At 47.5% G+C, this 21,635-nt stretch overlaps 1 protein-coding gene across 1 annotated transcript in view; it reads left to right on the forward strand.

The window, feature by feature from the left end:
• LOC144479463 (receptor-type tyrosine-protein phosphatase delta-like) overlaps positions 1–21,635 on the forward strand; it is a 526,436-nt gene that overhangs the window by 164,581 nt on the left and 340,220 nt on the right. The window contains exon 2 of the mRNA XM_078198154.1: positions 4,731–4,903. Coding sequence (XP_078054280.1) covers positions 4,816–4,903 — 88 coding nt within the window. The 5' untranslated portion in view covers positions 4,731–4,815. The remainder of the gene's footprint in view (positions 1–4,730; positions 4,904–21,635) is intronic.

Below are 21,635 nucleotides of genomic sequence, written 5' to 3' on the forward strand. Positions count from 1 at the left end.
AAAGGGTTTGTAAGCATGATACCCAGAACTGCAAAGTTATACCTACCAGGAAAGAATGAACAAATTGGGTCTCTCTCCTCCTTGTTACAAGAAAGTTGAAAGGGTGGCAAAGTCGTTAGCACTACTGCCTCACAGCTCCAGAGACTTGGGTTCGAGTCCCGACTTGGGTCACTGTCTGTATGGAGTTTGCACGTTCTCCCCGTGTCTGCGTGGGTTTCCTCCGGGTGCTCCGATTTCCTCCCATAGTCCAAAGATGTGCAGGTTAGGTTTGGCCATGCTAAATTGCCCCTTAGTGCCCCAGAATGCGTAGGTTAGAGGGATTAGCAGGGTAATATATGGGGTTATGTGACTAGGGCCTGGGTGGGATTGTTGTTGGTGCAGTCTCGATGGGCCGATTGGCCTCCTGCACTGTAGGGATTCTATTCTATGAAAAGATGACCAAATAGAGGTTTTTAATATGATAGTTTTGGATAAGAGTAGACTTGGAGAGAGCATTTCCTTCTGTAATGAAGAACAAAATTAAAAAGCATCAATGTAACATTCATTTATTCATCTAGAGACAGGTCATTGTCTGCAGATGCTTTGTCCTGAGCCCTTTTATTTTATCGTTTGTGGTTTGCTATTACCCTCGTGAAGGATGAGAAGGTAGATTGGAATGGGAATTGAACCTGTGCTGTTGTTACTCAAATAGAGAATTACAAAGAAGCTGCTTTACCCAGAGTGGGTGACTTGATTGAAGCATTCAAAATTGTGAGGGGTAGAGAGATAGTAGACAGGAGGAACCTGTTTCACTTGGCAGACAGTTCAACAACCTCCTAGGTTCAAGCTAAGTTTCAGAAAGATTAGAGGGGACATGAGGAAAAACTTTTTAGCACAGAGTATGGAGGGTGTTAGGAATTTGCTGCCTGAGTTGGTGGTGGAGGCAGAGACCCTAAATTCATTTAAAAAGGATCTGGATCTTACCTCGAGTGCAGTAAGCTGCAGCACTCTGGGCCATGTGCAGGAAGATGGGATTCGAGAGGGCACCTGGGTGTCTTTGGGTCAGCATGGACAAGATGGGTCAAATGGTCCCCTTCTGTGCTACATCGTTTGTATGGTCCTATGGTACCATGGTGGTAATGTGAAATTCACTACCATAGAAAGAGAAGTTGAGGCAAATAGTTTTGATGCATTTAATACGATGCTCGATAAGTACATGGCAGAGAGGAATAGAGAGTTATGCTGGTAGAGTTATGAGGAATATAGGTAAAAGCACCAATTGTAGATCCATTGAGTTTGCTCCGCCATTCAAACAGATCATGTCTGATCATCTGTCTCATTGCCATTTTCCCCCCTATCTCCATATCCCTTGGCATGGTGGCACAGTGGCTAGCACTGCTGCCTCACAGCGCCAGGGACCTGGGTTCAATTCCCAGCTTGGGTCACTGTCTGTGCAAAGTCTGTACATTCTCCCCCTGTCTGTGTGGGTTTCCTCTGGATGCTCTGGTTTCCTCCCACAGTCCAAAAGACATGCTGGTTAGGTGGATTGACCATGCTAAATTCTCCCTCAGTGTACCCGAACAGGCGCCGGAGTGTGGCGACGAGGGGATTTTCACAGTGACTTCATTGCAGTGTTAATGTAAGCCTAATTGTGACACTAATAAATGAACATTATAAGCATCGTTTGTATCCAGAAATCTATTAATTTCTGCCTTCAACATGCTCAGTGATTAAGTTTCCACAGGCTGCTGGGATAGAGAATTCCAAAGATTCACCATCTTCAGAGTGAAGAAATTCCTCCTCATTCCCTCTAACCTACAGATCTTTGGACACTAAGGGGTAATTTTTTTAATGGTCAATCCGCCTAACCTACACATCTTTGGACTGTGGGAGGAAACCAAAGCACCTGGAGGAAACCCACGCCGACACCGGGAGAACGTGCAGGTTAGGTGGATTGGACATGCTAAATTGCCCCTCAGTGTCCCAAGAAGTGTAGTTTAGGCAGATTAGCGGGGTAAATACTGGGGGTTGCAGGGAACAGCCTGGGTAGGATTGCCCCTTAGTGTCAAGGGATTACATGGGGTTACAGTTTGGGATTGCTGTCGGTGCAGGCTCAACGGGCCAAATGGCCTTCCGCACTGTCGGGATTCTATGAACGTGCAGACTCCACGTAGACAGTCACCCGAGGCCGGAATCGAACTCGGGTCCCTGGTGCTGTGACGTAGCAGTGCTAACCACTGTGCCACCCATTGGATATGTATTTCAGTTCTACAGAATGTGCTCCTTAAAAATGAGACCATTGCTTCGTTTACCCATGGTTGGCAGTTGCCCTGAATATTGATAAGCACTGTGATGATAGGAGTGTGTCCAGACTTGTATTTGGAGAGGTTGTTATGATTAGATTTTAGCCGTTATTGTGACAGATGGGGAGATGACAATGAAAGACTCTGGACCTGAATCTGAAACTGTGCTGAATCAGCCCGATCACTTATCCATCCATTCACTGAATGGCTGCAATTCTTCACCTTGACCTCATGAGTAACCTTAAAGGCGGTTGAAGGAGAGAGCTGGAAAGCTGCGATTACCTTTTATTTTTATATCCATGTATTTCTGCTGAAACCATTCAGTTAGTCATTATTCTTTGCTGGCTTTTATTCAACGTGGCTGGTGTGTTCTACACAGAAGCCAACTGTCTCTCTTACAAGCTGTAATGGAAAAATATTAGAAATTAAATCTCTCAATTGAATTAGAGGAGAGGATTTATACAACCTGAAGTTTTTATAGAACAGGCTCCTTCTGTGCAATTTCTATTGATCATGTCGCAGGCAGTTTCCTGCTGGATGTTAATATAGTTGTTTTCAGGAAGGATGCCACAGCTTTGCATATTATCCTCCTACCTCCCTCCCGCACTCACACTATGAGACCGTGCTTATTTAGGTTGTTTTAGACTGCACCCCCTTTTTAGTTTTTTTTAGTCCCACTTCAGTCCCACACTCCTGATTTCCAGGCACCTGGTGCGGAGAGGGGACGAGGAAGGTGGAGGAGCTCCTCGTGAACCTGTTCCGGGGCCTGGGCCTGGCCAGACTCACCATCAACAGGTCCAGGCAACGGGTGACCAAGTGGGGTTGTCCAACCCGACTGTCCGCCCTTCTCCCGGGGCTCTCTTTTAAGATTCATTTGTGTTCAGTTTAAGGCAGAATCCTTTAAGGGGCTGTCTCTTTTATTTGCCCCTCAGTTTGGTTAATTTTAATTGGTTACTTATTTTAACCCACGGTGGCAGAGTGGTTAGCGCTGCTGCCTCACAGCTGCGGGGACCTGGATTCGATTCCCGGCTTGGGTCACTGTCTGTGTGGAGTTTGCACGTTCTCCCCGTGTCTGCATGGGTTTCCTCCGGTTTCCTCCCACAGTCCAAAGATGTGCAGGTCAGGTGGATTGGTCATGCTGAATTGGTGTCCAATGATGTTTAGGTTAGGGGGATTAGCAGTAAGTGCGTGTGGTTGTGGGGATAGGGCGGGTGGAGCACCTGGGTAAGATGCTGAGTTGGTGCAGACTCACTGGGCCAAATGGCCTCCTTCGACACTGCAGGGATTCTATGATTCTGCGAAAATAGGGTACAGGTCCAAAATAATGCTTTCTCCCTTTCCACGCTTCTAAGTGCCCTATCTTCATGTGGATGGTCAATGAGTGATGGCAATAAGGGGCATCACAGTTAAGCCCCGATTATTCCTCATGAACCGTCTATGCCCCTTTGCTCTTTCCATCTCAGATTACTGGATGGGGAATCGAACCGGATACCTTTTCTTTGGCCCATTTCCCCAATGGGTAGCCCATTAACTGAGCTAATCAAAGGAGTTCTCTAGATTTTACTGCAATGTTGAACTGTTTTATTTCAAACTAAAATGTGACTTTTCTTGGGGAAGGAATGGCCAGTTCTCTGCTGGGCTCCAAACTCCTGCTGATTGTCCAGGTACAGAGGATAGCAATCTTAACAATTTAAGATGAAGACTTTGGTATTCTGGAAGAGCACGGAACTCTGTTATTAACCCTGTACGGTGGCACAGTGGTTAACAATGCTGCCTCACAGTGCCAGGGACCCAGGTTCAATTCCGGCCTCGGGTCACTATCTGTGTGGAGTTTGCACATTCTCCCCGTGTCTGCGTGGGTTTCCTCCGGGTGTTCCAGTTTCCTCCCACAGTCCGAATGACGTGCTGGTTACGTGCATTGGCCATGGTAAATTCTCCCTCAGTGTACCCGAACAGGCGTCGGAATGCGGCGACTTGGGGATTTTCACAGTAACTTCCTTGCAGTGTTAATGTAAGCCTCGTTGTGACATTAATAAATAAACTTAAGACCAGCCATGTGCTCAGAATAATAGCTTTAACTGTAGCAATGTTGCACATGCACATTACACCCAGATTTTTGTGAGGAATAATGGGAATTTAATGTCATGTTATTGAGATTTTTGTTCTGTGGATTCTTGTCCACTAGAAAATAGACGGACTCTTGTCAAAATTCCTTTCACTTAGGATCCTGTTGGCTAGGAGAGTAAGGGGCCATTAGCAGGGACTCCATTTGATCCCAGCTCGTTGAAGTGAAAGGCCAGCACCTGGAGTCCTGTGCCACTCTGTCCCAATCAGTTCAAATTGAACAATAATACCCTATAAGATTGACCAAAACTTTCAATGGGCACTCTGATCTAAAATGTGCGCAATTTTAACCTTGTCTTCTGTTTCTCTATCCTCTCTTTCCAGACTTGAAGTGAATTCTATCGGAAGTCGACTGTTACGCTGGTACAGGCCTCGGCTTCCAGGCCAGTGTTAAAGGTCATTGCCAAGGATGCTGTTACCAAGTTACTTGACGATGTCCCCGGTTGTCTTCGCAATGGCCTTGTTGTCCATGGTGCTGGCTGACTCCACTATTGAAGGTAAGCCTTTCCTATTTGGTGAAACCTGTGGTGATACCAGTGCAAGCGATCGACAGGATGGTGTGGAAAGGAAATAAAAAATGGCTGAATGTCACCATCACAGTGAATTACCATCCTGTCTTTTCAAAGGGTGATAAGCTTGTGTTATATTTACTATATGTATTTATTTCCATTCTCATTGAATGGGCTCCAGGAACTGCAACCCTTTGTTCCATGCTCTCTTGTTTTGAGGGTTTCTGAATCTCGTTGACCTAAGGATCCATGGGTGCTGTCTGGTATTCTGTACCTCTCTCTGGTGAGATCAGCAAACAGTTCAAGGGAGAATCAAAGGCAGTGACTTCTGGTGTGCATGTGCGTGTGTGCGTGCGTGTGCGTGCGTGTGTGCACGTGTTCGTGTTCTAGTCCTAAACTGGACACTGCACCTACACATTCATCAACCACATCATTGGGATCATGTCAGTGGGTGAAAATATCTCCTCACTATGGCAGAAACCCCCAAATTTTCCCTCAAGTTAACTTCCATAAGTTAGATAAATTTCTCACTTCCCCTCATGGTTTTACTCTTTTATCTTTGTTTGCTTGGCTCGGGAGATTCACATCTGGTGCACGGCCTGTTTGAAGGTGGCCTGATGGTTTTAAAGTCCACCCTCTTCCTCTCACCCCCCACCCTGCCAGATTGTCTTGGACTCCATATGATTCAAGATTCACCTCCAGGGGACAGCTTTTGGCTCCCCAGACGGGAAGCTCCAGTTGAAACATGTCCCACCCTCAGGAATAGGCAAGTGCCAAGGCTGCTTTAGAAGCTGTTAGTCCTCTAACCCTCAACCCTCATGCCCAGTCACCTCCCCAGCTACCACATCCCCAGGGTCGTTCATACCCTCCATGCCAACACAATACAGCTCATGACCCCACCTACCCCCTTGGCCCCTCACATCCTCCATGCAAAATCAATGCCACTTTGTACCCTCTCCCAACCCCACCCCACCATAGCCACCCGTACCCTCCATGCCACCTCCATAGCTTCTCATCCAGTATCCACCATGGGCAGACATCACATGCCATGTGGAATTGATGATGTGGAGATGCCGGCGTTGGACTGGGGTGGGCGCAGTAAGAAGTCTCACAACACCAGGTTAAAGTCCAACAGAGACTCACCTGATGAAGGGGCAGCACTCCGAAAGCTCGTGATTCCAAATAAACCTGTTGGACTTTAACCTGGTGTTGTGAGACCATGTGAAATTGGAAAGCAAATAAACTCCTAACAATCCAATACAGTTCTCACTCCTACACACTTGACAGTGAAAAAAAACTCCTATTCATAAAACCCATACAATGCTTTTAGATCTCTTAAGCATCTATTCAGACTTCATAACTGAAGTTTGTCATCCCTGGAACCATTCTCGTAAACAACGTTTTAAACATACCTTTGTTATAAAATTCTTTATTCTGCGGTCTGGTGCTCTTTACTTGTTTGGCCAGTGTGCTGACCAAACACTGGGCTATAGTCCAACCTTGACCAGTGAATGGACGTCTCCTCCCTAGCTACCACAAGAAGTCCAAATTAAAATTGTTTTGCGTGGACGCCACCACTCAAGAGGGCATTAGTTGGACCACTTCTGGAGCACTGTGTACATTATTGGTCTCATTATTGGAAGCAGTTCAGAGAAGGTTCACTCAACTAATACCTGGAATGGATGGGTTGTCTTATGAGGAAAGGTTGGACAGGCTAGGCTTATATCCACTGGAGTTTAGAAGAGTAAGAGGCGACTTGATTGAAATCTATAAGATCCTGAGGGGTATTGACAGGGTGGGTGTGGACAGGATGTTTCCTCTTGTGGGGGAATCTACAACTAGGGGGTCACTGTTTAAAAATAAGGGGTTACCCATATAAGAAAAGATGAGGAGAATTGTTTTCTCTCTTAGGGTTGTGAGTGTTTGGAACTTTCTTCCTCAAAAGGCAGAGGAAGCAAAGTATTTGAATAATTTTAAGGCAGAGATTGATAGATTCTTGATTAGCCAGTGGGGGGGGGGGGGGGGGGGGGGCGGGTGAAAGGCCATCGGGGGTTAGCAGGAATGTGGAGCCGAGGTTAATATCAGATCAGTCATGATCTTATTGAATGGTGGAACAGGCTTCAAGGGCCGTGTGGCCTACTCCTGCTCCTAATGCCTATGTTAGTTTTAGTGGCTGACATTGCGTGACACACAGCTGCCTGCAGCTGGCCACTAGCCTGGTGTCAATCGCAGGAGCTGAAGGTGAGAATAATGGTTTGGAATTTAGTGAAGTGAAAGTTGGCGAAGGGGTGGTGGTGTAAGGGGGTGTGGGGGGGGATGGGGGAGTGGGGGTGAGGGCGGTTGTTGACGGATGAGTTAAGGACAAGTACAATTGAGACTGTAGGAAAAATGCACCGGTTCCGGGCAGGGAAGGGATCAGGTGTTGGGGTTGGGTCTATGAGCCAGTAATGCTGATACCCTGACCCATGCGCCTCTTTACAGCTTCCCGTGGGAGAGTGGGACTGATAAAATTGACCCGATTGTGAATTTGCTGACTAACAAAGGATGGCCCCTTGCATCAACTTACAAGAATGATAAATGTGGAAACTGGCAGCGGGTGTCCAGTTTCCATCGCGGTCTCTTTTCACAGTACCTGTTGGGCAGAATTGTGGTTCGAACATGCTGCACTGTTTCCTCCGTGACCTCACGGCTAGCCACAGATATCGGGTTTCTTTCGTACTGATGAGTGAGCTCAGGGATTCCATCCTTCCTACTCAACTTCTTAAATTGTTTCTAAAGGGCCCCAGAGGAGCACATCCCCTTCCTGACAGCTGCTACGTTTGTGTTAACTATTGGCGGGGTCAGCCAGCCTTTGAGGGAACATTAGTAGTAAGTATGGCCAATAACTCTTCCGACAAAAATCCATCCAATTCCCCGCCTCGCTCCGGTCGGCACACCCCGATTTTCTTTCACGTCCATTCCGGTGAATGGTGTCCGTCCCTCATCCAGTGACCATTTGCGTGCAGGCTTTAAGGACTCCACAGTCAAGGCCATTGCTGCCTCAATATATCAGTTTAAAGTTTATTTATTAGTGTCACAAGCAGGCTTACATTAACACTGCAATGAAGTTACTGTGAAAATCCCCTAGCCGCCACACTCCAGCACCTGTTCGGGCACACTGAGGGAGAATTTAGCATGGCCAGTACACCTAACCAGCACGCCTTTCAGACTGTGAGAGGAGACCAGAGCATCCAGAGGAAACCCACGCAGATACGGGGAGAACGTGCAAACTCCACACAGACACTGACCCAAGCCGGGAATCGAACCCGGGTCCCTGACGCTGTGAGACAGCAGTGCTAACCATGCTGCCCCACACAGCCAAGTAACCATAAGAGCAGGAACCCTGGTTGATCTTCCTCTGACAGGAGAGTTTGGGGCAATGGCATGTCCCTGGTTGTTTATCCAATAATAATCTCAAACATTTCCAAGCCCCTTTACCCAGTGAATTACCTTGCAGGCGTATGCAACAGCCATCTTTTTTGTGCACAGTGAGATCCCAAAAAGGGGGTGGGAAAGTAGTTGAGGGGGGGCTGGATAATGGGGGAATGGGAGGAGCACGTTGGTCAGGGGGCTGCCTGCTCCCTTCTTTGAGTGACATGCCATCAGTTTTTGTTTTGACTGAATAGGATCTCAGTTTATTCTCAACTGAAGGAAGGTAGCTCAAGCAGCCCTCCCACGCCACTGCAGCAAGATTGAGTTGGTGGGTTCCCCAGGGAGTGCTGGCAGTGCAACTGAAAAGATTCCCCATGGGACGATGCTTATACAGAGATAATGACACTAACCTGGCAAGTAATTTTATTAAAAATGTCTGCGGAGTGGAAACATACAGAGAGTCTCAGGAGGCTTATTCCATTGATGTTTAATCTCCTGTACTGATTAATTTAGTACAGCAGGGTCTGTACAGAATTGTGTATTGCTGCATCCTCCTGGCTTTGCCCTTCTCTGGCTCTGCGCCCTCCTTCACCTGGTATTAATAGAAGCAGCACTAGCACAGGGCTAGCACTCTCCTGAGTCTGAAGGTGTGGGTTCAAACCCCACTGCACTGGAGGCAGCTCGCCATTGGCTGGCGGTGGGATCTTCCAGTCCCGCCAAAGTCAATGGCCATTTTCATTGGCCAACAGCGACTCACCTCTGCCGCTGGGAAACATGCTAAGCGGGGGGCAGGGGAGCATGGGTGTGGGGGAGGAAATCCCAGTCATAGACACTCCAATGCAGTACCGAGGGAGTGCTGCACACTCAAGGATGTTGTCGCTTGGATGTGATGTCAAACCGAGGACCCTCAGTTGAGCACATAAGATCGCAAGGCCCCCCCCCCCTCCTTCTGTCACTGCTGGGGGCAGGGGAATGGCTGGGAATAGTTCTATAAACAGGAAATGCTCAGCTGGCAAAGCTTGCTGGTAAATCCCAGTCCCACGCGGCTCACATTGAAGGTTCTGTCCTCCCACACACCGTGTTTCACATTGTAGATGGATATCCACTGAAGGCAGCACATTGTGGGTTCGTGAGATGTTTCCGTAAAGGTCAGAGTTAAAATAAATGAAGTAACAGAGAATTTACAGCCACGAAACAAACTAACAGATCCCTGCTGGCAGTTATTCACCCACCCAACTACACTTGACCCAATTGGCATACATTTCTAATCCCCTTCTCCCACATCTGTTTATCCAGCCTCCTCCCCTCTGCTATTTGCCTCAACTACTTCCTGTGATTGTGAGTTCCGCATTCTCTTGGTGAAAAAGTTCCTCCTGAGTTTCCCATTGGAATTATCAGTGGCTCCAGCATCTTACATTTGCCGCCCCTAGTTTTCGATATCCCCAAAAAATAGTGAAGACATCGAGAAGATATTTCTATCAAAATTCTTCATCATTTTAAATGCTACAATTCGGCCACTTTCTTATCTCGGTTAAAGAGCCCCGGCCTGTTCATCCTTTCCTTATAGGCATTGTCCCCTCTAGGAGAATGAAGGCCTAAATTTCAAAAGGCTGGAGAGAAGGCACCTCCATTTTTGAAGTGTTTGCCAAACACTCCCAACCCCTCTTCCCCAACCCCGGTTGGAACGTCCTGCCCAACCGTTCAGCTCTGAAGAAGAGTCGCATTGGCGTCAAAACCTTAACTCTGTTTCTCTCTCCATCGACGCTGCCAGACCCTGCTGCATTTATCCAGCATTTTCCGTTTTTATTTCTCTCAGTTCTGCTATCATCCTTGTTCATTTTTTTCTTTTCTTCTTCTTCTGTGCCTCTGGATCTTTTTAAACTAGGAGACGTTAACATCTTGTAGTGCTAAGTATTGATGGTCTTCTCTTGATGTATTGTGGGGGTGGTGGGAGGCTTTTCCTTTTGGCACATTTGTAATTCTCTGATCAGGTAAAGCTCTGAAACGCAAGCTCCATCAAACCAAACCCAGTGGGATCAACAGTCATCTCTCCAAGAGTGTGAGATCTAATTTGTGTAACCTCTTGCAACTTCTAATTAAGTAAATTAAACCAGGGCAAAGAATGGAGAAATTAATCTTGTCTCAAGTCATCCGACGAGTTTGTCAAAGAGGATATCTGAATCGCTGAGGCATCAACTGACCAATGAATTGGGGAATGAGTTAAGACTGCAAGTTGCAGCCTCTCCAGTGATATACTGGAGAAATCTCTGAAGCAGCAAGGGCCCAGGCTTCTCTCCAGTTACCAGACCTGACCCTTGGTGATGATTGAGCCTCAACACTGCACAGCTTGCAACCAGCTCACTTGGGAAGAGGCAAGGAGAGCAAATTACCAGGTGATTGCAGCACGGATTGCAAGGTGTGGTGCTGTAACCCTTTAAGGGATGTTTTCCTGAAAGGATCATGTGACCTGCTGAGAGCCGCGTTGGGGACTCACTCAGACTTGCCTGGGCTTGTCCCAGAAGTTGAGAGTATTGGGCCTGTTGGGTTTAAGACCTTTTTTCTTGCTCTATAACGTGTCTAGTTATTCTGTTGATAAACCTTTGTTAGTTCACTGACCAGAATTCAAGCTTTGCCTCACTGCAAGGAGTGTGTGGTCTTTGAATGAGAAAGCCATAAAGCCAGTTCTGGCCTTCCTGCCCCTCCCCCAACACACATCTCTTAGTGTCCCGGTTGAATATGAATAATAGCCCATTGGACAAGTACCCAGAGCACCATGGGATTGCAATTCAGCAAGAAGCCCATTTTTGCATAAAGGAGAGGTGGGGGAGAGAGAAAATTGGTCAGTTTTTTTTATAAAGGTGTCCCATTAACAATTTGGAGATTTTGGTAATGGGAAAAGGCCATTTTTTGCGGCAGGTGAGTTAGCTTGGACCTGACTCCTTCGCTCTGCCTCTTCTGTTCCGTCTTGAAGGAAAACAGTTTGTTACATCTGGATGCCCTTGGGGAAGGTTTGCAAGGGATTTCCTAGCTCAGCTAGAACTAGTGGGTCAAATTCTCCCATCTGGGACCAAGTCATGCTGAGGCGGGGCCGGGGAGAGTTCCCTGCTGCAGAGGCCAATGGGAAGCCCTGGCCTATCTTCCAGACCCGACCTTAATAATTATATATCCAGAGGTTTAGCACCGTATTCCAGAGTGGGCCGGGCTTGATTGTGCGCATCTCGCCGTCATATCTGGGCGCCATATTTAAAAGGTACCCAACATCACTGACCCAACACTGAAGAAAGAAGGTGGACCTTATGAAGAAAGTGGATCGATCTCCAGGAACACTCAAGAGGCTGGAACATGGACTTCCTGCAAAAGAAGATGGGTCTCCAGGAACATTCTGAAGCTGGAAGGTGGGTTTCCAGGAACCTCTGAGGCTTGTAGGTGGATCTCCTCAATGACACTGAAGCTGGAAGATCCACCTGACAGTTGCTCCCCCCTACCCCACTGCTGTGGTGTTCCAGGGCTGCTGGCAGCCTCCATCCCAAACTCCAGAGGTAACCCCGGGCATTCTTAAGGGAACTCCCAATTTCCGCACACCATCTTGTTCCAGATGTGTTCACCCACGGTGTCACAGAGAACCTGGCGTGGCAGGTGGAAATTGGGGGTGGGGGGAAGATTCCAGTCGGCTCCTCATCTGCATCCCATTAGCGGGATGCATATCAGTTTCGTGCCGGCCTCCAGCAGGTTTCCAGAACTGCCATGGCAGGCAGCAGCAGAGGATCTCTCGGGAATGTACGCATAAAAACAATTTTCCAGCCTCCCGCTGAATTCCCCCTACCCACATCCCTCACCCACGCACCATTGAATCCGCCAGCATGGGGGAATTCTCTCCAGTGTGTCCTGTAAGGAGGTATCCAATGAGAGTATAGATGGTGAAGGAAGCAAAAATGGGGTAGAGAGGATGGCTATTCAGTTGTGATGGTGACACATGTGCATGGACCTTTGCAACACAAGCATTTCTTTATTCTTTATTCATTAACAAGATGTGGCCATCGCTGGCTAGGCCAGCTTGTATTGTCCAGCCCTAATTGCCCTTGAGATGGTGGTACTTTTTAAGTTTAAGTTTATTTATTAGTGTCACAGGTAGGCTTACATTATCACTGCGATGAAGTTACTGTGAGGAACCACTGCAGAAGAAAAAAATAAAGACTTTTGTCGATGTTACGCCTTTCATTGCCACTGGATGAATCCAAGTGCATGAGAGTCAGTGAAAGAGTTTTTTGAAGTGTGGTCACTGTTGTAATATGGGAAAAATCACAGTGTCTATGACCACACCCACAAACAGCAATGTGATAATGATCAGATCATCTGTTTTTGTGATGTTGATTGAGGGCCGGGTAAATAGTGGCCAGAACCCCAGGCAGAACCTCTCTACTCTTCAATATAGTGCCATGGGACCCGAGTAGGCGGACAGCCCATGTGGTGTAGCTACTCCTGATAGAACTGTCGTGCAGGAAGCTCCAGGATTTTGACCCAGCCACAATGAAGGACCAGCGACATGTTTCCGAGTCAGCAGGCATGCAACTTGGAGCAAAGCAAAAAATCGGAGCATCAGTTCAGTTCTTCTTGCCTGCTCCACCCTTCAGTCAGATCCTGGCTGATCCTCTATCTGATCCCACTATCTCCATTTCCTTCGATTCCTTTAGTATTTATGTGTCTGCCTCAAATATATTCAGCAACTGAGCAGGAACAGTTATTTTGGGTAGAGAATTCCAGAGGTTCACAACCCTTTTATTGAGAAAATTGCTCCTCATCTCAATGGCTGACCTCTTACTCTGCACACGTGAACCCTTGTCCTTGATACTCTCACTTGGGAAATTATACTCCCAGCATGTACCACGTCACTCCTCACAAGAGTTTGATGTATTTCTATCGGATCACATTCTTCTAAATTCTAGGGAATATAAACTTTATCTACCCAATCTATGCCCTTGGGACAATCCCCTTATCCCAGATAATTTTAGTTAAATTTTATTGCCGGCCCTCCCAGGCAAATATCTCTTCCTTTAGGTAAGGTGACCAAAACTGTACTCCAGATGTGGCCTCACTAAAGCCCCATACCATTGCATCAAGGGGAGGCAATGGCCTACTGGTATTATCACGAGAGTATCAATCCAGAAACTTCGCTAATATTTTGGGGACCCGGGTTCGAATCGCACCACAGCAGATGGTGGAATTTGAATTCAATAATAAATAATCTGAAATTAAGAATCCACTGATGACCGTGAAACCATTGTCAATTGTCGGAAAAACCCATCTAGTTCACTAATGTCCTTTAGGGAAAGAAATCTGCTGTCCTTACCCAGTTTGGCCTACATGTGACTCCAGAACCACAGTAATGTGTTTGACTCGCAACTGCCCTTGGGCAACTAGGGATGGGCAATAAATGCTGGCCGGACAGCAACACCCATGTCCCACGAATGAGTAAAAAAAAGACTTCTTTACTCTTGTATTCCAATCCTTCTGTAATAAAGGCCAACATATCTTGTGCTTTCCTAATTGTTTGCTCTCTGACATGTTAACTCCCTGTGATTCTTGTACAAGGATACCAAGGTCCCTCAGAATGCCAACACTTCCCAATTTCAAACCATTTCAAAATATATTCTGCTTTTCTAATTTTCCTAGCAAAGTGCATAGCTTCACACTGCTCCACATTATATCCCGTCCGTCACATTCTTATCAGCATAATTTGTTTTGGTACATTTCGGTACTTTTATTCTAGCCAAAAAAAAACAATTCAAATTGAATCTGATTCATGGTCTCCACATGAGGGACAAACCAGACCCAAGCTGACAAGCACTTCACCCCATCCAGAGCTTGATCTGATACTTGATCTTAGCCAAAAGGCCGAGAAAGTTTTGCAAATCGCATCAGGCGACGCCTTGGTTTAACCTCATTGGCTGCTCTGATCCTTTTTTGTACCTTAGCCTGGGCAAAACACCTTTGTAAGTGATGGCAAACCACCAGTGCATTGAATCATAGAATCCTACAGTGCAGAAGGAGGCCATTCGGCCCATTGAGTCTGCACCAACCACAATCCCACCCAGGCCCTATCCCCATAACCCTATGCATTTACCCTAGCTAGTCCACCTGACACTAAGGAACATCTTTGGAGTGTGGGAGGAAACCCATGCAGACACGGGGAGAATGTGCAAACTCCACCCAGACAGTGACCCAAGGCCGGAATTGAACCCAGGTCCCTGGCGCTGTGAGGCAGCAGTGCTAACCACTGTGACACCGTGCCGCCCCCAAGGTAAAGTTGCCAAATTCCCAGACAAACATCGGCTGCTCTCCCCTTTGATGGGGGAGAGCTGACCGGTGGTGATTTAACCTGAGCATCAACATACCTCAGGCGAGGGACATGGTTGAGAAGGCAGGGCCTTCTTGAATAAGCTCAGCCGATACGGGAATTGAACCCACGCTGTCGACGGCATTCTGCATCAGTAACCAGCTGTCCAGCCAACTGAGCTAAACTTACAGGGGTTCTTCGCCTGCTAGATCATGGTTTCACCCTGATTGCTTTTAAAGGCCTCTGGGCGATTGACAGCGGGTTGGAGATTGACAGCAAGTTGGGTGTGTTTTGGCCATTCCAGCTGGATTGATAACCCTAATACTCAGCCTATCCAATTCCCTTTGCAGCCTCCCCACACCTTCTTCCTCCCTCTAACTTGGTACCATCTGTGAACTTGAATGCATTGTACTCGGTTCCCCCATGGATGGAGTAAATGGTTAAAATGCACAATCCAATTTCCCTACCCATAAAGTCACATGTGGCTTTTCAAAGGCTGGGAGGCTGTGGGGAGAGGATGGGGTTTTAATACTGATGTGTGCTTGACACTTTATGATTGAGTTATTTAGATTATTACGAAACTTTCTCATACCCTCGGGAGTTATCTCTGTCCATGAACAAACATACTAAATTTAACTGACGCAAAGCTTTGTGGCATAAATTTAATGTGAGATTCCTCATCTATCATTGCTCACAGCCCCCGCTGTGTGTTATAGATTGACTCAATATAACTGACAGCTTTGAGTTGGATTTGTGAGAGGCCGTCAGTGAGCTGGAGATTGACAGGAGCACGAGATTGCAAAGGCTGGTTAGTCACAATTGGAAAACGAACACATTTTATAGAATCCTTAAGTTCCTATATATTTCACAAAAGACCACAAGGAAATGCATGTCAAACCATGATGGAGATGTTAGGAGGGTGATTGAAAACTACAATCAGAAATTGGGGGCTTTGAGAGGGATTCTAAATGAGGGACAACAGGTAGAAATGTCTATTACTTCAGGGAAGATCATCTGGAGAATGGGGCAGGGTTGGGGTTGGGGGGGGGGTGGGTTGGGGGGGGGTTGTTGGGGGTTGGTGGTGATGAAGACTCAGCCACAGTGAAGGTAAGGTGGTGCCAATGTCGGTGAGGAGATTTCAACAATCCTGACTCAAGGAACTTGAAGAACAGTGGGGAGGAGCGACGACTAGGTTGGGCAAGTCCATGGCGTGGTTTAAAGACAGTAAGAAGTCTCACAACACCAGGTTAAAGTCCAACAGATTTATTTGGTACCAAATAAATCTGTTGGACTTTAACCTGGTGTTGTGAGACTTCTTACTGTGTTCACCCCAGTCCAACGCCAGCATCTCCACATCGTGGTTTAAAGATACAAAGGTGAGGAGTTTAAACTAAAGATATTGGCTGATCTCTGTTGGCGGGACAGTAGTTGAATTTAGTACTCCCTGGGGTGCCAGAGGTGTTGGGAGCAGAGCTGCTGTTTTTGAACCCCCCCCCCTGTCCCCAACACTCAGACTCCACAGAGACGGCTACATGAGTGTGAGGAGATGTCTGGTGAGGGGTGATCAGGGCTTGACTGCGATGCCTTCTATGGTCAGAAAGCTTGCTGGCACTGATTTAGATATGAAAGGAATGGATATTTATACACAGGCAGGATAGCAGGCCTTGCAGCCTCAGGCAGTGCCCTGACGACCCAGCGATAGGGTGGGGGTGTTAGTGTGTCCCTGTGGTTGGATAGAGGCAACGAGGGAGCAGTGGTGGGGGCAGGACGCTGTTTTGGGTACAAATGAAGGAGATGAGTTGGGTTCTGAGCACTCTTTGGTATCAGGGGTTTGATTTCAGCTGTTGGAATGACTTCTGGAGCAGACATAGAATTAAGGTTCAGATTTCAAATGCTGCCTAGAACTCTGGCCAATGAGATCCCAGATCTCCACTCGGCCAGTCCCTGCTGAGGTCAGCGGATAGATCTGTTGCCATAACAATTGACTATTGGGGTAATGGAGGGAGCTTTGAAGTTTTTAGGCAGCCCCAGGGGTCCGATAACCCAGCTATTGTTGTCTGTTGTTGCCATGAAACAATTTCTCCAGACATCACCAAAGGTTTTTGTTCAGTTGGGCCACTTCAGAGGTAACGAATGCTTCCAAAGTTGATACTCCAGCCTATCGCTGTTGTGCCTCAGCCCCCACAGTGAGCAGTTTACATTCAGGACGAAATGAGAGGCACGGGGTGAATGTTTTTCACCTCTTTTACACGCTCCTGTCTTTACGGTGGCACAGTGGTTAGCACTGCTGCCTCACAGTGCCAGGAATCTGGATTCAATTCCCGGCTTGGGTCACCTGTCTGTGCGGAGTTTGCACATTCTCCCCGTGTCTGCATGGGTTTCCTCCGGGTGGTCCGGTTTCCTCCCACAGTCTGAAAGACGTGCTGGTTAGGTGCATTGGCAGTGCTAAATTCTCCCTCAGTGTAACCGAACAGGCGCCGGAGTGTGGCGACTAGGGGATTTTCACAGTAACTTCATTGCAGTGTTAATGTGAGCCTACTTGTGACGCTAATAAACAAAAACAAAATAAATAGGCTTGTGGGAATTATTGAAGTGAGATGGAAGGTGCAGCAAGGTGACCTGTGACAAGTGGCTGAGGAAGTAATGGCCTTGAACAATTGCTGTGGAATATTACATATGAATACAGCTCACCTGAAGTTCCCCTTTCTCTTTCTGATGCCGGGAATCAGTCTTAGTGCTAATAGGTGCGAACACTATTAAAATAAATGAGCCAACACCCTTCTTAAAATGACTGATGTGGAAACATTATTCGCGATGGGCAATAAATGTGTTGGGAGCCCAGGAGCTGTGGGTTCAAGGCCCTACCCAGGACTTGACAGCCAAGGAAGATGTGTCCATAATGCAGCCAAACATTATCAACACACCTGCAAATCCCTTCAAACATGCCGATGGCTGGCAATAAGACTGAGAGAGACTTCCAGTGAGATATCGAGTGGCATCCCTGCAGTGAGTAACTCACCTTCTGACTCTCCAATTCCTGTCCACCACCATAGAATCGTAGAATCCCTACAGTGCAGAAGGAGGCCATTCAGCCCATCGAGTCTGCATTGACCACAATCCCAACCGGGCCCTATCCCCATCACCCCATGCATTTACCCTAGCTAGTCCCCTTGATACTAAGGGCTAATTTATCATGGCCAATCAACCTAACCCGCACATCTTTGGACTGTGGGAGGAAACCGGAGCACCCGGGGAAAACTCAGGCAGACACTGGGAGAACGTGCAAACTCCAAACAGACAGTGACTCAAGCTGGGAATCAAACCTGTGTCCCTGGCGCCATGAGGCAGCAGTGCTAACCACTGTGCCACCGTGCTGCCCCAAGCAACGCACAAGTCAGAAGTGTGATGGAATACTCTCCACTTGCCTGGATGAGTGCAGCTCCAACAACACTCAAGGAGCTTGACAATATCCTACTTGATTGGCACCTCTTACACATTCACTCTCCCCAGCACCATCACACAGTGGCAGCAGTGTGTCCCATTTACAAGATGAACTGCAGGAACTCATGAAGGCTCCTTAGACAGCACCTCCCAAACCCATGACCACCACCATCTAGAAGGACAAGAGCAGCCGATACCTGGGAACACCACTTGCAGCTCAGAAGGAATGAGAGAGAAGAGCGATGGATATATTGGAGAAATTTCAAGAGAGATTGTGACCAAGAGAGAGTGAGAGGGCGGCAGATCAGACGGATTGTTCATCAGATGACGAGCCTTTGATTCTAACGCAGAGGCATTAAAAGAAGCTCCCCAAATCCGGGAGTGTAACCGCTGGATACAGTGAGCGTCCGAGAGAGAGAGAGAGAGGAAGGAAATATCCTTGTGAATCTACCTGGCTAATGGGAAACTGTCGGTAAGGCTCTGTTCTTTGTCTTCATCACACAATCCAATGTGTTCTTGTCCAGAGGGCATTGGCTGCACAGATGGAAGCCTGTGAAAGTGAGTTCCAATTAATTCAATCTGAAAGTGTGAGTGAGGTGTTGAGGTGGAGCTCAGAACCAGGGCTGCAGGGACCTGGGGTGAACCATCTGTCCTGATAACACTCCAGGAACGGATAAAGAACGCCTGCCGAGTTCAAGGCCCAGCCCCCTCTCCATCACCTCCCACCCCCACCTTTCCGTCACCGGACTCAATCGTACTCGATCTGCCCAAATGCCCTTCAGGAAATTAGCACAGCATTATTCTCGTTGTCAAAGTGGCTTTGTGATCTTTTAACAGGATTCACTCCTTGAACTGGGGAGTTGTCATCCAGGTCTGATTATAGTCGGAAGAAGCAATGCTGTCACTGAGTCTGAGGGTCCAATAGCAGCCCTCATTCTGAGCTAGATTAGGATTCATGACTCTAAGGCAGGGTAAATCGGGGAGAAATCGATGGGAAAATAGGAAGGTTTGCATTTTATCTGGCAACATAAAACACAATAATCACGTTATTGCCATAGAGGGAATGCAACAAGGGTTCGCCAGACTTGTTCCAGGGATGGCGGGACTGCCTTATGAGGAGAGATTGGGCAACTAGGCCTGTACGCTCCAGAATATCAAACAATGAGAGGTGACCTCATTGAAACCTGCAAAATAGTTAAAGGAATAAACAGGGTAGATACGGGTAAGATATTTCCCTGGGTTGGGGAGCCTTGAACCAGGGGACATAATTTCAAAATAGGGTGGATGCCATTTGGGACAGAGATGAGGAGAAATTTCTTTACTCACGGGGTTAACAGATCGATAGATTTCTGATTCACAATTATGGGGATAGCGGGTGTAAGAGGCATTGAGGTGTCTTTTTTATAATTCATTCATGGGACATGACGTGTCACTGGCTGGGCCAGCATTTATTGCCCCTCCCTAGCTGCCCGAGGGCAGATGAGAGTCAACTGCATTGCAGTGGCTCTGGAGTCACATGTTTGCTGGGAGCTGCTTGGTGGGTACCACTTAGTGTCAAACTGGGCGGTGCACGCACTGTCCTCAATGCTCTCAGCTCTGCTTTTGACACGTTTCAATTTGTCCGAGTTAGCAGAGCTTATGCCCTTTCCTTCTCCTGCTCTCGGCCCGCACTGCAGTTCGCTCTTGTCGCCGGTTCCTCGTTGCATTTGCTTCCCATTTTCCCTCCGCCTGCCTCTTTTCTCACCCACCGGGTATTAATTGACTTTACACAGTAGGAGTGACAGGGATCTGACAGGGACGTGAAGATTCTTTCTGTTTATTTTTGCTTCTTGAAATATTTTTTGATTAACAGTAAGTGGCAATGACCTCATCTGACTAACTGCCTGTCTCGGAGGGGCTGTCATTGCGAGGGAACAGAATTAACATCTGTCGAGGTACTCATTAACCCAGGGTGCTTCGGCAATCGTGCTATCTGAGCTGTGCATGTTAATTAAGCTCCTTCGCTCCTCCGAGCCAGCCGTACGGTGATCTCATCATCAACAAAGATGTTGCACAAAATAAATCAGCAGAAATGAACAATTGGGACAACTGGTTTCTTTCTAAAGGGTGGGGAGGTGGGGGTTGGGCTGAAAGATTCTTTCCACACGATAGAAAGGTCTGAGAGAGACGGGAAAGAGTTTGGTCTTGTCGTTTTGTAGGACCTCCCTCACACGCAGGAAAAATCGAGAGGAGGAAAGGGACTCTGAGAGGCTGCGCACATTCAGAAGACGCAGGAGAGGGGGATTGAGACGGAAGGAGGAGATGAGAAGCCACAGAAATGCTTAGGGTTTCCAAGAAAATAAAACCCCAAAGCCTGCAGCCGAAGTTGGTTTTTGAAGGGTGTCCTTGCTTTGACTCGTGTTGAGGGAGGCCAGTTCCTGCGAACCAGTCCTTGGTGTCCATGCTGCTACACTAGGTACACCTTATTCCCAACAGCAGAATCGTTGACTGTTGTCGGAGAATCATAGACAGGCAGCGAAAGCAAGAGGCAGAGTGGGACACAGTGAAGCACACATGGACAAACCAGAAGCAGACACCATAAGATATAGGAGCAGAATTAGGCCATTCAGCCCATGGAGTCTGCTCTGTCATGGCGGATAATTTTCTCAACCCCAATCTCCCGCCTTTTCCCCCGAACCTTTGATTCCCTTACCACTCAGGAACCTATCTATCTCTGTCTTAAATGCATTCAATGACCTGGCCTCCACAGACTGCTGTGGCAATGAATTCCACAGATTCATCACTCTCTGGCTGAAGAAATTGGTTCTAAAGGGTCGTCCCTTTACTCTGAGGCTGTGCCCTCGGACCCTAGTCTCTCCTACTAATGGAAACATCTTCTCCACCTCCACTCTATCCAGGCCTTTCAGTATTCTGTAAGTGAAGCATGCATGGAGAAACTGGAGGCAGTCACATACCGTTCGAAAGAGACGCTCACAGTTTCACAGAAAACAGTGAAGGTGAAACGGGGGGGAGACTAATGGAGATGTGGAAAAGAGGAGGCCAAGGAACTGATTGAGACTCACAGAGAAGATGGAAAGACAGGGTAATGAGGAGAGAGTTTGAAATGAGAGACAGGAACTCGTAGAACAACATTGGCAGTGAATACAACTTTGATACTCAGAGACACAGACACAAATGCCCAGGGAGTTGTGCAAGATTTGCTTGTGTAGCATCTGGGTTTTTTTTGGATATGCTAAGTGGCCTTGGAGGCCCAAAATGGCATCCAGAGCTGGGGCACACAGTCCTGGTGCAAGTTGCCCTGGGTAGCATGTTAATGAGGGAGCTAGCACGCATGCAGTGAGTGTATGCAAAGCACACAGATCATGGCATGATTCAGCCTGCAATGCTGATTTGATGCGAATGTTGCCAATTTGGAGCTCGATTCTCTGGTTAATAATCACCCAAAGCTGGACCTGCATTCAGCAGCATGAAGGGCCCTGACTGGCTCTATCTAAAGACATCAGCGACAACTCTCAGGTTGTTGATTGTTGCAAG

The sequence above is a fragment of the Mustelus asterias genome, chromosome 26 (assembly GCF_964213995.1).
Source record: "Mustelus asterias chromosome 26, sMusAst1.hap1.1, whole genome shotgun sequence".
Classification (NCBI taxonomy): domain Eukaryota; kingdom Metazoa; phylum Chordata; class Chondrichthyes; order Carcharhiniformes; family Triakidae; genus Mustelus; species Mustelus asterias.